The sequence below is a fragment of the Ptychodera flava genome, chromosome 7, assembly GCF_041260155.1.
Source record: "Ptychodera flava strain L36383 chromosome 7, AS_Pfla_20210202, whole genome shotgun sequence".
In the NCBI taxonomy this organism is placed as follows: domain Eukaryota; kingdom Metazoa; phylum Hemichordata; class Enteropneusta; family Ptychoderidae; genus Ptychodera; species Ptychodera flava.
This window is the reverse complement of record NC_091934.1, coordinates 43535848-43554447: the sequence shown is the minus strand read 5'-3', so window position 1 is coordinate 43554447 and position 18600 is coordinate 43535848. Positions and strand designations below refer to the sequence as shown.

General features: G+C 36.8%; 1 protein-coding gene across 4 annotated transcripts; it reads right to left on the bottom strand.

Moving 5' to 3' along the window:
- Nucleotides 1-4213: 4213 nt before the first annotated feature.
- LOC139137625 (tumor necrosis factor receptor superfamily member 11B-like) lies at nucleotides 4214-18323 on the bottom strand. 4 transcript variants are annotated; one of them, XM_070705818.1, is made up of 11 exons: nucleotides 18077-18314; nucleotides 16660-16813; nucleotides 15633-15904; nucleotides 14995-15088; nucleotides 14256-14347; nucleotides 13444-13586; nucleotides 13081-13165; nucleotides 8536-8764; nucleotides 7751-7819; nucleotides 7253-7375; nucleotides 4214-6252 (listed from the first exon to the last, which is right to left on the bottom strand). In XM_070705818.1, the coding sequence occupies exons 2-6, from the start codon at nucleotides 16680-16682 to the stop codon at nucleotides 13534-13536; spliced, it is 534 nt and encodes a 177-aa protein (XP_070561919.1). In that variant the 5' UTR covers nucleotides 16683-16813; nucleotides 18077-18314; the 3' UTR covers nucleotides 4214-6252; nucleotides 7253-7375; nucleotides 7751-7819; nucleotides 8536-8764; nucleotides 13081-13165; nucleotides 13444-13533. The 4 variants fall into 4 exon arrangements, with proteins under 4 accessions (XP_070561919.1, XP_070561920.1, XP_070561921.1 ...); XM_070705819.1 differs by lacking the exon at nucleotides 18077-18314 and adding an exon at nucleotides 16964-17030; XM_070705820.1 differs by lacking the exon at nucleotides 7751-7819 and having other exon boundaries at nucleotides 18077-18323.
- Nucleotides 18324-18600: the final 277 nt, after the last annotated feature.

The window sequence follows — 18600 nt, the reverse complement described above, 5'->3', positions numbered from 1 at the left end:
AAATGTTTTTCTCTCACATATGTCTCCGCATTCAAAGTCTGCGTCGCAATCAAATGTTTTTCTCTCACATATGTCTCCGCATTCAAAGTCTGCGTCGCAATCAAATGTTTTTCTCTCACACATGTCTCCGCATTCAAAGTCTGCGTCGCAATCAAATGTTTTTCTCTCACATATGTCTCCGCATTCAAAGTCTGCGTCGCAATCAAATGTTTTTCTCTCACATATGTCTCCGCATTCCAAGTCTGCGTCGCATTCAATTGTTTTTCTCTCACATATGTCTCCGAGGTATGCCTCAGTGTACGTTATTCCGCGAAGCATAATTTCTATCGAACAGCGCTCTCAGACGGTCGCTATTGACAATGACGAACATTGTATCAAGTTATTTTCAATAGATTATCGATCGAAAATTTGTTTGGACGCCGCTTGTGCCGGCGCTCGTGTGTTGAGGTCACGTCATAAACATTTCCACAATAACCCATATATTGACTTATACACTTAAATATCAACATTGAAGGAATCCGTTGGTTTCCTGTACTGAAATTAAATCGACGACAATTTTTTTAGTTTTGGTGATACTTTTACGTACGTTTCGGCACATTTTGGCGCACCTCCGCGTAGTTTGGCGCCATTGTGAACGGGGGACTACAAGCGAGTGAGCGAGACAACAATGTGTCAATTTCGGACAAAAGCATATCGATCGATAACGTTCACTGCACGATTACAGTGGAGATCGACTCTACGCCCGTTCGCCTCTGTTCTGTGTTATTCTTGCAGTTTACTGGGATTTTCATAGTTAATATTCGCCAAAATTTGGTATAAATTACAACAACCTGACTGGTATTTGGTCTGTATAATTTAAGAGACGCTAACCGATTAAAATGGGTCAATATTAGACCCTGATTCTGCATATGCAAACGCTGTAAGATCGCCATTTTATTGAGGGCAAGAGCAAAAGTTCAGCGATCGGAAAAATAAAATGCAACTAAAACAAGTTTCGTCGAGAAATTCAAAAAACTAAAACGACAGCAATTTTGTATATATATCAAGGAAACACCGTGCCACTTTTCACTATAATTGGTTCAGAATTGAGAAATTTGAACGAGCGATAGTTGTACGGTCTGTTCAGTACATTAAACGCAATTGTTTTCTATGGGAAATCGAGCAGAGTAGACACATCGTAAAATGAAAAATACATCTGAAAAAAACCGTTGGTTTAACTTTTTCATTTCGCTGTTATTTTTATAATATTTGGTATGACACATATCATGAAGGGTAACTAAAACTCTATGGTTTTATTTTTTTTAGTTTCCCTCTTTTTTTATGAAATGACGAGTTGAAGATCGTTTTGCTGTTGACTGTGTTTTTACTTGATTTTGCATATGTCTCTTATCGCTTACGTATTTTTGGAATTCCCTAACTTGTGAAATTCTTCCCAAAATATTATAATTGTAAGGGCAGCATATACGGGAAATAGGACCTGTTGCTCTTTCATTAATATTTAGATGTGCAGCAAGGAAATACGGCGAAATTTTCAACATGACGCGGGAGGTGAAATCGACTCTCCGAACGCGCACTCCACGTATGCGTCCCGAATTTTTGCCACACATACGTGGAGTGCGCGTTCGGAGAGTCAATTTCACCTCCCGCGTCATGTTGAAAATTTCGCCGTATTTCCTTGCTGCACATCTAAATATTAATGAAAGAGCAACAGGTCCTATTTCCCGTATATGCTGCCCTTACAATCATAATATTTTGGGAAGAATTTCACAAGGGAATTCCAAAAATACGTAAGCGATAAGAGACATATGCAAAATCAAGTAAAAACACAGTCAACAGCAAAACGATCTTCAACTCGTCATTTCATAAAAAAAGAGGGAAACTAAAAAAAATAAAACACTAGAGTTTTAGTTACCCTTCATGATATGTGTCATACCAAATATTATAAAAATAACAGCGAAATGAAAAAGTTAAACCAACGGTTTTTTTCAGATGTATTTTTCATTTTACGATGTGTCTACTCTGCTCGATTTCCCATAGAAAACAATTGCGTTTAATGTACTGAACAGACCGTACAACTATCGCTCGTTCAAATTTCTCAATTCTGAACCAATTATAGTGAAAAGTGGCACGGTGTTTCCTTGATATATATACAAAATTGCTGTCGTTTTAGTTTTTTGAATTTCTCGACGAAACTTGTTTTAGTTGCATTTTATTTTTCCGATCGCTGAATTTTGCTCTTGCCCTCAATAAAATGGCGATCTTACAGCGTTTGCATATGCAGAATCAGGGTCTAATATTGACCCATTTTAATCGGTTAGCGTCTCTTAAATTATACAGACCAAATACCAGTCAGGTTGTTGTAATTTATACCAAATTTTGGCGAATATTAACTATGAAAATCCCAGTAAACTGCAAGAATAACACAGAACAGAGGCGAACGGGCGTAGAGTCGATCTCCACTGTAATCGTGCAGTGAACGTTATCGATCGATATGCTTTTGTCCGAAATTGACACATTGTTGTCTCGCTCACTCGCTTGTAGTCCCCCGTTCACAATGGCGCCAAACTACGCCGAGGTGCGCCAAAATGTGCCGAAACGTACGTAAAAGTATCACCAAAACTAAAAAAATTGTCGTCGATTTAATTTCAGTACAGGAAACCAACGGATACCTTCAATGTTGATATTTAAGTGTATAAGTCAATATATGGGTTATTGTGGAAATGTTTATGACGTGACCTCAACACACGAGCGCCCGGCACAAGCGGCGTCCAAACAAATTTTCGATCGATAATCTATTGAAAATAACTTGATACAATGTTCGTCATTGTCAATAGCGACCGTCTGAGAGCGCTGTTCGATAGAAATTATGCTTCGCGGAATAACGTACACTGAGGCATACCTCGGAGACATATGTGAGAGAAAAACAATTGAATGCGACGCAGACTTGGAATGCGGAGACATATGTGAGAGAAAAACATTTGATTGCGACGCAGACTTGGAATGCGGAGACATATGTGAGAGAAAAACATTTGATTGCGACGCAGACTTTGAATGCGGAGACATATGTGAGAGAAAAACATTTGATTGCGACGCAGACTTTGAATGCGGAGACATATGTGAGAGAAAAACATTTGATTGCGACGCAGACTTTGAATGCGGAGACATGTGAGAGAAAAACATTTGATTGCGACGCAGACTTTGAATGCGGAGACATATGTGAGAGAAAAACATTTGATTGCGACGCAGACTTTGAATGCGGAGACATATGTGAGAGAAAAACATTTGATTGCGACGCAGACTTTGAATGCGGAGACATAAGCTTATGTGAGAGAAAAACAATTGAATGCGACGCAGACTTTGAATGCGGAGACATATGTGAGAGAAAAACAATTGAATGCGACGCAGACTTTGAATGCAGAGACATATGTGAGAGAAAAACAATTGAATGCGACGCAGACTTTGAATGCGGAGAACAGGTAGTTTTGGGCCACCGTAACATTGCGTCGTGGATTGCCAGACAGTTGCAACTTCTACCGCCTGCCCAGACATCTGGCTACGCAACGTGCTCGGACAATGGACTACGACGTAAGTACCGGGCATAAGTAATGAATATTTATTTTGAAATTGCTGTAAATGGTCGCGCAGGTGCAGAAGAATGCCTACGTTGCAGAGTTTGTATTTCTGTCCGGACAAAAATTGAAATTTTCGTTGTAAAATCACATGTTATTTAGTTGTAGGGCACGTAATGTTTCCGAATAATATGCCATTCTCTGTTATTTGACAGGCTATTCAACATGAGCCAGTGATCATTTCAATCAAAACTAACGGAAAAATCGCCAGAAGATACAGCTAATGGAATTTTAATGATTGTCAAGACTTGGTTCAAGTCTGTGATTCGGGAATGTTTGAGTGGGGTGAATGCGATGATTTGTCTGCTATTATTTTCATGTGAAACGCGCGCGTGAGTGGGGTGAACGCAATTAGTAGGTGAACGCTATACAGCGGAGTTTCTCCAGGAATCACAGAAACTAACTCCGGCAGAAGCTAACTACTGCGCAGACTCATATAGGTAACTCATTTATCGCAAAGAAAACCTCTGGCCTGGGCTGCCAATTCCAAATAGGTTGTGTATGAAATTAAATGGGAGAGATACAAGAGAAACTATTAAAAATTATTTTATTTTTAAAATTTCATCGTAATGGTAATGCTAATAAATAAAATCGTTTCAAAGTAATGTATTGCAATCCCGCTTTTAACTCGGAACTACCTGATAACCTTTTCCTGAGACAAGTTAGGTGTAAAACAAAGATCTGCAAGTCTAATGGAAAAAGCCCTCTTTCGCATCGTCAACACCTGTGTGAACATAATTCTGAAATTCTGTAAAACACTTTGAAAAGAAAGCCCGTTACAACACAAAGATTATTTTCTATTCAAATACTTTCTCCATTGCTCTTGTATTGTCCTCAATTTCTTCAAATCTATCATAATATAGATCTATCATAATATATTACAAAGACGGGGATAAAGGGACATCGGTCAACTTACAAACTTAAAAATTATAACCAGTGCAAGAGCTTCAGAGTACGAAAACAGGAAAAGTGGAAAATTATCAAATGTAAATGTAAAAAAAATAGATACTCAGAATTCATTTTCACAGTTTAAACGTAATAATTCTCTCGAAACCAAAGAAGAATGTAATAAAATATAAAAAGCATAAAAATCAAAAGGAGATGTGTGTACAATTATGATTTATGATATGAGTAGTATCCACAGAAAACATTACAAAATGTGTACATGAGTCAGACAGCAACAGGCGAGTGTGACTTGTGAGTTATAATCATTTAGAGTACATTAAACTATATACGATTTTTAACATGGGACCATGAAAGTCTTACTTTGATTGCATGTTTTTTTCCTGAAGGAAGGGTACTGAAATGCAATTTCATGATAACTTTGTACCTTATCATGTGAAGTACTCCTCTCAAATTTGGACGGAAGTAAAATTATGTTTACAAAATAAGATTTTTAATTCTTACGCTACGAACGCAGCAATGGATCGGTGCTAAGTTCCGAAAATGGAATAGCATGTAGTATGTATCACTTAAATTGCAACTGTTTTGCAAAATGTTACATGTTACAGGAAAATGCGCGATTTCATGATAAAAAGTAATCATCCTTAGAAACCTATCAAAAAGCTTTGAAAGTTATTACACCAGTTTTGAAATGTTGTGACAAAAATAACAAAATTGGACTTAAATAACAAATATCCAAACATCATCATCATTTTGACACAAGGATGAAAAGAACTTAAACTGTGAAAACCACATCTTTGAGATTCCAGTTATTTCTAGAAAATACCCAAACATTCCACATACCTAAGCTAGTTACATTTGTTGTAATAAGTTTTGGGTTACGGGCTCCACAAATTTGGTCTACTGACATACAGACAAACAATTATGCAGACAGATAGACTGACATACACACAGACTGATATAGTGATGATATCTGCCTTTGGCACATGGGGGTCAAAAAGCACATAAGATTACATATTTTACTCAGGTTTTGTATTCATCTGTCTTATGACTATAGTCTTAAATCAATCAATCGATCAAAAATTTTTTTTTGTGCGCCCAAAAAAAATAAGCGATGTTATTCTCAGAGGCGCAGGTAAGTCATCAGTGTACATTATGCCTTGGCGAACAAAGGATTCTTTAAGTTATGCTTGAAGCTGTTCACAGTGGATGTATCGAATGTCACATGGTGAGGAATTCCAAAGTCGTGGAGCCACAAAAGAGAAAGACCTTCCTCCGTAAGTTGCCAGGCTACAGTGAAATGCGCACATCTTGTTCGATTCGGAGCCAAACATACATCCAGGTTTGTCGACCGGTAATCAGTGTGGTGCTGGAGGGCTGGATGTACATAGTCTGGTCTTTTTTGTACTGTAAAACAATTCTAGCTGCCGTATTTGAGCACCCTGAAGGAGATAAATACTGGATCGGGAAGTCCATACAGTAATGAATTGCAATAGTATTAGTTAGAAATAACACTGTTTGTACTATCTTTTGACAGGTTTCCCTAGTGAGGTATTTCCTGATGTAGCCAGTGTGGCGTAGATGACAATAAATTTCCTTGCTGGTAGATCTCATGTACCGATGAAGCATATGAACATTATTGAAGGTAAATGAAGTGTATCGGGCAGATATTAAAGCAGGGGTTCATCTTCAGAATCGACGATTCTGTGATCCAAGCCCCCTGTAAAAAATAAAATCAGATGTGAAATGAACACCGCCATCTATGAGCACTCACACCGATCGTTCCAGGTCTGTTTAGGTTCGCAAAACTGGAAACGCACGGAGAAGTTTAAAATTATGTATCCATTCATTTTATTTCATTCAACGCTCGACGACAATAAAATACTATTTATTGTTATATTTTGAATTATCGCTGGATTACAAGTACTATCAACACGATGAAAACCACAGGGTCAGAAGGACTGCGACTGTTGGTAACCGCTTACCCCAGGGCGGGAACACACATCGTTGCTTCTATCTATTGTGGTAGCTTCATTGTCTGACTCCCAATCAACCCCTCCTGTGCGAAATATGTTGCATCACTGGCCAGAAATACGTTGCATCACTGGCTAAACAAAAGTGGCACAGCTTAAGCTTCGATGAGACTCGGGATTGTATGGCCCAGAGAGTGTTACTCTTATTTCTCCCTACTGGAAAATTCTGAATTTTCTATGCAGAAAGCAAGTTTTCATTTGATTTTGTTTGAGTGACTTATCCTCACAAAGTGTGTACCATCGATCGTGTTTCCATGGTTGTGTTATTCAGTTTCACATGTATATCCTAGGAAAGACCAGATTTTAATAAAAAACTAAAACTTTAACAAAAACGCTGGATAGCTACCTCGATGTTAAATTTCTCAAAAAAAGAAGTAACACTCTCAAAACGACATGGTTCGCGTTTGACAAAAAGGACATGGCATCAAGTAGTCGACTTCTGATAACATGTTTTTCGGAATTTAACTTGTCAATTGCAAACATATTTCACTGTTTCCCCGATTAGAAAAAAATAAAAAAGCCAGAATATTCTTCAGTAATGAGCAAGCAATGACTTAAGCCTACAACTGACTCAATATTTTGACCAATAAAACAATGAAACAGTACACGAGCGTCTTCCAATGTTTACCTGTAGCTATAAATAATTATATTATTTGGAAATTACTCCTGAAATAAAGTTGCACATACCGTTGTGATCTTCTTTCTGCTTTGAGTCTTGTTCGGCTTGTCTGTGGACTTGTCTGTCCTTTGTTGGAATGTCTGACACAGACGACGTCGGCATACCATCGTCTCCGCACCTCAGAATGCGTCCTTCACGTTACAGTAGATAAACATAGTAAAGGATAATCAATTAGACAGTTTCAAAGGGATATAACGCTGCTTTCAATATTGTTATCTGAATGTTCGTTTACATAATATAAGAGTCAAAAGAAAGAAACAAACGGGTACAAAATATTTTGGTCATCAGAGTCCGATCTCGGACTAGGCCCAGAGGCAGCCATGAGCCAAAAGCGGCTACCATAAAGCAACTATTGCCCCATCATGTATATTGACTTGAAGATAGCTCGGAAATTGAAAGTGTGCTTCTGGTCAACTATAAGGATTTTTGACTCAAGACGAATGTTACAGCACCGAAGAGAGGTTTCCTAGAAGATACTATGTACACAATGTTGCGAAATGTCTCACCGTAAACATTTTGTGTCGTCGTGCTGATATGACTGCCCGATTCCGATATTCCAAAAACTGAACGGTCTCCTGTTAAAATTACGCGGAAAACATTAATAAAACTTACGAAACTGACTATAGCTAAAGTGTCATGAACAGCACACATTACATGAAAACAGCTAAATAACATTTTCGCTAATAACTGTCATTAAAAGTTGTTAGCTGAAGGACAAAATAATATCCTTATCATGTCACGAATTTTTTAATGTAGTTTCGTTCTGATTGTATTCGCGTTAGTTTTGCCGAGACGATTTATTTTACAGTAACCCTAACGTCAAAGGTTGACCAGTTAAATTTCCGAAAATGTTATCACTGTGCATGTAAACACCGCCGATATGGTTCAAACACAGTCCCTCAACCAATGCAGTACGGGTGATTGTAATAATTCGATGAATCGTGTTTCGTCTTGACACATTTATTTATTTATTTACTTATTTTGCAAATTTATTAGTCAACCAAACCATTATAAAATTTACGTTAAATAAACAAGATTATGTAATATCAGACTTTGCCAAAGTACCGTGTCTCGTTATTAAAATACACTTGTTACTTGTCAAAAATGTACTTCGTTCAAAATGCCTATCTTTTATCTTGAAGATCTTTTCATTTACCGTATACTAGAAATCATGTTTATTACCCATTGCAGTCAGCAAAAGCAATGCAAAAGGAAGGCACACAAACCTCTAGATATCACGCTATAACAGGTACAGACTATATACTAGGTCAAATGAAAGATCTAGAGTTACCTAGTGTTTGTGGTTCATGCTTCGTCTTGATGTTATTTGGTGTGGAAGTTGACTCAGATTCTACAGTAGAGGGTTGACTCCGCGGATGGCGATGACCTCTGTAATCAGAATCTGACGTTCCAACAGGAAATTTCACCATTGTGTTATCAGATGTATTATTGGTTACGATGTTCCAGCGGAGAAACGTCTTGCACCAGATGGTCCAGTTCCGTTCTCAAGCGATTGAAAACTAGAAAGGGATGGAAAAGATGTCATGGGTTTCTATCTTAAAACTTTCCCTTCAAACCAATTCGCTGTTTCGCTGAGCCGTTTGAGTATTGTTTTGTTAGAGTTATGCTTAGCTTTTAGAATTTTTTTGTTTTAAACACTCAGTTCTATTTCTACCGTAATATATTCATTCATAGACAATAGGTGTTTATTTTATGCTTATGCAGCAAAGTGCAGCATTGAAGTACAGTAAAGTTCTCTTCTTCCACTGTGAACAGACATGTTTCGAATGAATCACTTGTCTTTCATCAAATCAAGTGTGGGCACTGATGAAGAACAAGTATGTTTGCTGATTCACAGTTGAAGAAGAGAACTTTTCTGAACTTCAATGTCAATGCTGTCATGATGAACATACACAGTATTCTAGCGGAGCATGCCGACACTGATGCTTGAGACAATGATGGGCGCATACGCAAACCAGGAAAATGCGTTTGCACAAACGAGAGCGCAAATTCGACGAAGTGCATACAAATGGTTGCAAAAAAACTTTTCTCAGCAGGACGAATAAATTTCTGTCAGATTTCCAACAGTAATATAACACTTTGTCAGGTTTATTGTTTACTATTTCACTGAAAAAGAAAAATCAATGTAAAATTGTTATTGGAAAGCTGAGGGCAAGAAAACTGCAAGGGGAGAACAATATTCTTTGCTTAAAAAAATAAGAGGATCAATTCGATGGTAATGAAAGCTAAATTGAATCATGCTGCAGATTTATCTTCTCAAGTAGGAAATCACAGTGATTTCGCTTATTGACATGTTGTTTTGACTGAGCCAAATTTTGGTTATGCATTCCAGGCTGTGTAAACCCACAATTACGAATAGTGCTCTTGATTAAGGGACTGGACATAAATTACAGGGGGGGGTGTGGGGGTGGGCCGGTGTTTTTTTTGGGTGGGTCGCCATTTTTCGCGCAAGCATTTTTGAAGGGTCATAAAATTTTGTGCAAGCCTATGGGGGAGGGTCACCTTTTTTCATGCATCAAAGCTGAAATTGCATGTGCACATATTGAAGAATATGGAATACTGAAAAAAGAAAAAATACCTCCTGGCACTTTCAATTTCTGCCATTTCCATTTTCGGCGCGCCCTTCGGGCGCAAATTTCAGGTATAATAAACAATGTATTGATGATCCAAGCAGCCACATTGATTTAAGTTGTCATGATTTCTACTTATTCAACTCCTCTATTGTGCATAACTGTCCCCTATAATGACTCTTTCAATAAAAATTTGGGAGATCACTTATTTGATATCATTCTCCCATTGACAATACATTGGGTGTAGGTCGGTGTCAAACGTTCATGTCGCTGTATGTACATTTTTTATTTTTTGAGGACATTGACAGAATACAAACTATTCAGAATAGTGCATAGTGTCATCAGTAACAACTGGAAGCTTCAGGTCGAACAACTTTTGAATAACAATTTAGGATCAGATAACCTATGAGTTATTTGTAGTTTCCTTATAGCCTACAATGTATAGTGAATCAACATTTTGGTGAAATTCCAAAATCAAATTTCTTGCACAACCATTGACTTGAAACCACTCTAGTCTAATCATGAATATTAATACTAATAATTAGGTGTACATAAATGCAAAGGTTTACCTAGTTTTGTATTGGAAAAAAGTATTCATAGTTTCATCGTAGACTGTCATGTATTGTGAATCAACATTTCAGTGAAATTCCAAAATCAAATTTCTTGCATACCCATTGACTTGAAACCACTCTACTCTAATCATGAACATTAATACTAATAATTAGGTGTACATAAATGCAAAGGTTTACCTAGTTTTGTATTGGAAAAAAGTATTCATAGTTTCATCGTAGACTGTCATGTATTGTGAATCAACATTTCAGTGAAATTCCAAAATCAAATTTCTTGCATACTCATTGACTTGAAACCACTCTACTCTAATCATGAACATTAATACCAATAATCAAGTGTACATAAATGCACAGATTTACCTAGTTTTGTATTGGAAAAAAATTATTCATAGTTTCATCATAGACTGCCATGTATAGTGAATGGACATTTCGGTGAAATTCCAAAATCAAATTTCTTGCACAACCATTGACTTGAAACCACTCTACTCTAATCATGAACATTAATACCAATAATCGAGTGTACATAAATGCACATATTTTCCTATTTTTGTATTGGAAAAAAATTGTTAATAGGGTTTCATCATAGACTGCCATGTATAATGAATCAACATTTCGGTGAAATTCCAAAATCAAATTTCTTGCACAACCATTGACTTGAAACCACTCTACTCTTATCATGAACATTGATACCAATAATTGAGTGTACATAAATGCACAGATTTTCCTATTTTTGTATTGGAAAAAAATTATTCATAGGGTTTCATCATAGACTGCCATGTATAATGAATCAACATTTGGTGTGAAATTCCCAAATCAAAGTTCTTGCCCAACCATTGACTTGAAAGCATTCTAGTCTAATCATGAACATTAATACCAATAATCAAGTGTACATTAATGCACTGATTTACCTAGTTTCGTATTGGAAAAAAATTATTAATAGTTTCACAATAGACTGCCACGTATAGTGAATCGACATTTAAGTGATATACCAAAATCAAATTTCTTGCACAACCATTGACTTGAAACCACTCTAGTCTAATCATGAACATAAGTACCAATAATTGAGTGTACATAAATGCACAGATTTTCCTATTTTTGTGTTTAAAAAAAATATTCATAGGATTTCATCACAGACTGTCATGTGTAGTGAATCAACATTTCGGTGAAATTCAAAAATCAAATTTCTTGCACACACATGGACTTGTAACCACTCTAGTCTAATCAAGACCATAAATATCAATAATCAAGCATACTTAAATACACAGATTTGCCAATATGACATAAAACTGGTCCAATAATCGTTTCCATTCAAGGTAATATATTACCATGTCCATGGGACAATAGTGATATACAAATTTGAGTAGGACCATCCTGAACCACTGATAATTAGTGGTGGTACCAGGTGTCCGGAATGGGTAAGCGTACCCTGCTAGCATGCTACACCCGTCAGGATTGGTCCCAAAATTGTATTATTCGTGGGCACAGTCTGGCTGATGAACCATTCGCCCTTAATACCAAGTTTTGTATTTTAAAAAAATTATTCATAGTTTCGTCATAGACTGCAATGTATAATGGATCAACATTTTATGCGAAATTCCAAAAACAAAGTTATTGTACACAGATCTTCTAATCAAGCATAATTATGTCAATTATTCAGGGTCCATATATGCACAAATATTGCATATTTTTAATTCTAAAAAATTTTTTTTAGAGTTTTGTCGTAGACTCCTATGTATAGTGGATCAACATTTTGAGTGAAATTCCAAAATCAAATATCTTTTCACATGTGAACTTGTAAACAACCCATGCTAATCAAGTATACCTATATCAGTTATTAAACATCTATAGATGAACAGATATTGCTCGTTTTATACTGGAAAATACACGTCCATAGTTTTCTAATAGTCGACTACCATGTATAGTGAATAAACATTATATCGATGAAATTTAAAATTACATTTTTTGTACAGGCATGCACTTTTTACCTGCCACTTCAAGCGAAGTACATTTACATGAATTATCACACATATGATTTGATAGTTTTTGGACAACGCGTTATATCGGCCACATTTAGCCTTCCCTTCGGGATGGCGATTTAAAAAGTATAGCAAGTCAGAAGGGGGTCTTGAACACACTGCGGGTTTGTTTGGGGGTATTGAGTAACAGGGGAGGGTCACTTATTTTCATGCACGGATAAGGGGGGCGGTCACTAATTTTTGTGCATGAACTTTTGAAGGGTCACTATTTTTGACGCAGCTGTTTTTCGAAAAACACCGGCCCACCCCTCCCCCCTGTAATTTATGTCCAGTCCCTAATTTATGGACTTTGAGCAAACATTGCAAAATATTGCACATTAAAGCACTGCCACCCTGATGACATTGAGAGGCAAGGATGGATTCCACATGCAATCAATCATAAATTGTATTATTATTTAGCGTGGGTCGTTACTCTGTCAGTTTTCCTAAGGTCAGTTACGATTATTTAACTTACGACTAGTTTGTTGCAAGTGGTGTCCCTATGTCACCACGGCAAAATATCAAGAGCGTGCTATAAATATTGCAGCTTTAGGTTCGCAGAGTCTAAACACACGGTCAGATTGTAGACTAAATGATTACTTGTTTCACTCAGCAGGTGTAAACCGAATTTGATTTGGCGGATCAAGAAATTTCTCCTTACTTAGCGGCTTCAGCACCAGGTGGCAGGGTATCCGTATCTGACATACCGTCGCCCTCTATCGCCGGCACACAAGCAGGTCTGTTTCCTGTGTACACAATGAAAACACACTTTAGTGTCACTGTTTTTAAATACGAATATAATTGTTTGTCAAATGAAATTCAAAATTTTAAGTGATGGCAGTCACATCAGTTTAGAGCTCAATTACAATCAAAATAAACTTTGCATTATGAACTTCTTTTGTTTGCTTATCTAATGCAATGAACTAAAACTTACATATCTCATGATAACTTAAACACGACTGAAACCATTTGTGTTATGAAACGATGTTTCTAGAATACTGACAAAGACATTTTTATTAGATACCTTGACTTGAGCGATATCGTTGACAAATACATCTTCCGATGACAAAGCCACAAATAACCAGGCAAAATAATATGACAGAGACTATAACTCCTAGATATATACGTCGATCTGATAAGATGGTACCAGAGTTAAAGAATAAATCCCTTGAGAAAAAGAAATAAAACAACAATAGACAATAAGGTACTGAGTGTTCTGAAACAGAAATAAAAACTTTTCCTCAAAAATTCCTTAAGAAAACTTTAAACAACTGTCTTTGTAACCAGGAATAAAAAGTAGGGGTTAACGTCAAAGTGAAACTATTAACCAAAATTAACGAATTTTCGAAATTCAAAAATAGCTGTTTCATCCTGAGTTAACTTGTGGGAAACATTCCTTTTTGGTTTATCACAAACATAAGACACGGAAAACTTCATTCGCTGCAGAAGGTTGAAAATGAGTCCAGACCAGCAGCAGCGTAGAAAAGTACTGGCTACATAATGACAACAAAACTGTATTGAAATATTGATTGTCACTCATGAATAGGCCAACGTATTTGAATCATAAGCCATTCCTCAATTAAATAAGAGGTGTTTCCCGCCATGTTGTCTTTTATATTTTCAAATTTTTATCTTGTCGATTAAAAGAAATATTAAGAGGTTTTCATCAACTTTAACTCTTAACAGATAGATTAACTGGATTCAACTTTAAGGCGTTAAAAGACTGACAACAAGTAAATAGTCAGTGTCAACACAAAGTAATAAGAGAAGCAGGGATTTAGGACTGGAGTGTTGGTAAAATAATGTCGATCGACAATCATGTTGCCATGACTATACCTGCAGAAACTGTTGTCGTCGATGGCGCTTCGCATACCGCGTCTTCCGAGTTCGTTCCATTCTTTACTGTTACCAAGCCTTCACTTTCACAGCTATTTAACAGTGAAGCATACAATATGACACGTGTCAGTGAAAAATCATATCGTTCCTAATATCTCATTCGGTTGTCGAGTATTTTTTAAAACTTAGGCACAATCCATGTGTGGAAGTACTACTTTTCCTTTATTCATTTGGATAATATGACGAACATTGGTCATATTATATAATTTACACATGAATATATCTCCACAAGAATGACACCGAGCAGTATTAAAGCACAAATTGCCCCACTTGTATTTTGGAATTATGGCAGCAAATATATCATTTTTACAGCTACAAAGTTGAGTCAGTGAGCCAGGGGATATCCGAAAACTGCAAACACAGGTCAGCAGTACAGCGAAAGTTTTATTTGACTTTCAAGATATCGTTCCTCTGTAATATTTTAGTTAATGTTAGAATTCTATTTTCTCTGTGGTAGGAAAAGCAAAAATGCGGAGGCAGTGTCCGATCAGAACAATGGTGTCTATGAGTGTTCTTTGTGTGTCATGAAGTTTTAAGTTTTTAAAGAGAATTGAGTGGTAGTATCCTACTGAAGTTTTATCTCAGGATAAAATGAAGTTTGCAATCTATTAGATATCTTCCTCCGTCTGGACATTCTTTTCCAAGCAAAAATTAGTAACAATATCCCAAAACTACCTACTTTCGATGCGGCAAGCACTCTGCTATCCGGTCAAATTCGTTTGCAAATGTCCCATTCGGGCACACTCGGCATTCTAAGTCATGTTGTGAGTCTCCTGACAAAATATGAATATAAAATGTGTTCACAACAAAAGTGGTCTAGGGTAAGATCAGATGTAATGTTGCACTGAAAACTGAATGGTTGTGTTGTGATAAAGCATTGGTAGGTAAGAATATGTCTTCTGGCGAAATAGCATGTAATTTGGATATGTACACACGCCCTCAAACTATGTTTGTTGTCTTTGAAATTGCTTAAAAAGTGTCCATCCCAATTTAGGAATAGACCATGATCGTGGGACTGGGTGATTGGGACATCAAGATGCGCATTTCTCCTTCTCGTTGAACTTCTAAGATTTGATATTTTTTCTGGTTTTGCATTGCAAGCATGTGGATTTAGGATTTCAATTTTTCAAGTACCCAGAAGGCTACAAATGTTTGAATTTACTAATCGTGTAATTTGTGCCTTCTATGTCAGAACTTTCAATTATCAGGATTCAAACGCTTGGCAATTCAAAGTAACAAATTCTGTTCTAATAGTGCAACATATTCAAAATAAGTGTGTATTTCTTACTTGCTTTCATGGACAAAACTGAAAGTTACCTGGTTTTACAACACCACTTCCCTTCGGACATTTAGTCCATGGCTTGCAAAGTCCACTATTTAATTCATAGTACCCAGGTTCACATTCGCATACGTAATCTCTGATTCTGGAACCTGGAATTTTCACCACCATGTGTTTGGTGTAGTCACAGCGAACATGTGGCATACAACTTTCTCTCAGATTTGGAAGGTCTGTGTACGTTCCATAGTGACATTCAAAACACGTCGTTGTGTGTGGTTTGTCAATATCACACACTTCCTTCATGTATCTCCTACAAGGTTCAAGTTTAAGGTCAAGTTTAAGATAATTCTATACAAAGCAGATCTTTCTTTTCGGTTGTGTACACTTCAATTTTGACATTTTGTAAACGCATCTCGTTTCATTAGGATTTCTAATGTGCAATGTCACAGTATTATTGATTACAGTGTTCAAATGAAGGTCAGCTGTGCAGTAAAGTTTGATAAATATTTCATCCTTGTCACAACCTTCTTTCGAATTGATATTTTTTCTGTCCTTTTTTGTCTTGTGACATTGTTATTCAGTGTTTGAATAGTTTTATCCAATTTGCACACAAACACCAGTATCCACAGCGTGACACCGGGAAGCTAACCAGAACGTCCTTTTATACAGGTTTTGAAAGTACAAGTTACATTGAGCACAGGAGTTAGATATTTAGGTTAAGGTATTCTGTTGAATTACGTTAAACATTCTTCAGTCTCCCAATCTTAGTGAGCGATGGGTTATAATGTTCAGTATATAGTAATTGCCCCGCCACTCTAACCAATTCAACTCATGTGATTAAATGTGTATTTGACATCGATCAAGTTCAATATCATGTAAAATAATTGAAATGCAGAAAAAGAGTTTGGTTTTATTGTCAGTCTTTTAACACGATACTGATATGCACTTCTTGAATAGCCAAATTTAGTGGTTAGGTATCCCTGGTGCGCAGGTACAGGCGGAACCGGGCGATATAAAACTAACATCCATATAAAAGTCTAAAGAACTGTAAATTTTGTTTCTCACCTTTTTGACAGGAATCGCAGCATCTTTTTACACCGTCAACAAACACCAAGCTCTGTCGGTACTTGTTTTCAGCGCCCGTGTGGCAAATTTCTCCAGGTAAATTGTCGTCCGATGCTAATATTTGCATGACCATGCACACCATGATGTATGAGACCTATTATTATATTAACAAGAGACATAAGAAAAAAAGCACTTGCCTGATCATAGCGCCAAGGCACTTTGTGAAGTAAAGATATCGCCCAGAAAATATCATCAAACTATAACTATTACAAATATATACGTATTACACGAAAATGCAACATACAATGACCCAAAACTATAAACCAACGCATGTTGTTATGCCTTGCGTAGAGCCCATGCTTATAAACTACCTTGTGGTGGGAGGTCTATAAATAGCTCTGACACCTTAGGTTCAACTACAAAGAAAGGGGTAAGGGTCGAGGGCATGGAGTCATTGTTCTTAGATTTCACTGAGAATTCACGATAGACCCTCCATAGCGGAACGATACCTTTAACAATGGTTTAGACTGAAAAAATCGGGAAAGAATTTGAAGGAGACATGCTACATGATACCCTTGAAAGTCAGAGGGGCAATGTGTATAGTGGAGAGTGCCTGCATATTAAGTTCTGTCAATAACGTGATATATGTACCGTGACAAAACACGGTATCATAGCACTATCTCTGATTAAAATGCTTTATTCATACAGTCCAATGCCAGGATCTGCAGTTCAGTTCGATCGTCGCAATATCAGCACATACTCTCTGATAAAACATTTGGGCTGTTAAACAATCACACACCCTTTGTTTATACTAACATGAAGTTCAAAGTCAAATATGAGCCGTATCAAAGTTATGCCAATATGTAAGCCAAATCTTCACACAGAAACAGTCCCATGCATGCTTGTATACCAACATATAACCTAAAGGGGCAGCTCTCAATCGCTGATTCTAGTATTCGTAGTAGTTGACATTGACTACTTATGTGATTTTGGTCTATTGTTCTACTTTGAAAGTTATAAGTTAGTCAATTTGCTCAGAGATAAACTAATAATAATCAGCTCCTCTATAGTCACAGAATTTCAATTATGTATTCTTTACAAGTGTTTTTATACATACAAACAAGCGCACTTGCTGGATTTCAAATCAAAATGTTGTTGACGGAGGGTATCAATACGTGTGTATAGAATGATTTAATATCTAATCTGTCTTTCAAGGGTTATCCAAGTATAGGTACCAAACCCTGTACTTTTCACAAATCCTTGCTATTTAAGTCATACAATACATGCTAGTAGGACTAAAATTATCACTATGACGCTAATTGGAACATTTATGTCAAGGAAGATATTTACGATTATATTGCACTGTCCTGATATGTTATTATCTTGTGACTTGCACAATAATTCATACTGTACCTACCTTCAGTGAAGTTTTGTACCCGGTAATAAAACCAGTCATTTTGAGAACACAGGTGGAATAACGCTACCGTGACTCGAAAATTTCGTATCGATAGTTATATGTCAACACTTTGTTCCTTTCAAGAAAGCTCCGGTACAAGGAGGGGACTTGATCAGCTTGTAACTCCGTTTGGATAGTTCACGTCGACCTACTGGGTAGTCTATGCTATGGCGTAGGTCCCACCTGACGAGGTCGAATCGGATAAGAGGTCATGGCCCAATTAAGTCATGTGACTTACCCAATTTTAGTTTCGCAAATTTTCAGGAAACATGATATTCACTGGTAGGATGGATTTAAAATATAGGAAATATCAGAATGAGAGGTATAAAAACTTGTAGAGAAATACAAAAGACATCTGAACTACGACCTTTATCCTAGCAGTACGACCTTAGGGTCATAACGCTACGGGACAATCGTTATCAGAAGTAAAGGCGTGATAAGTATGGCAGATAGATATTGCATACAAAAGCAACAGTACAAAGTGC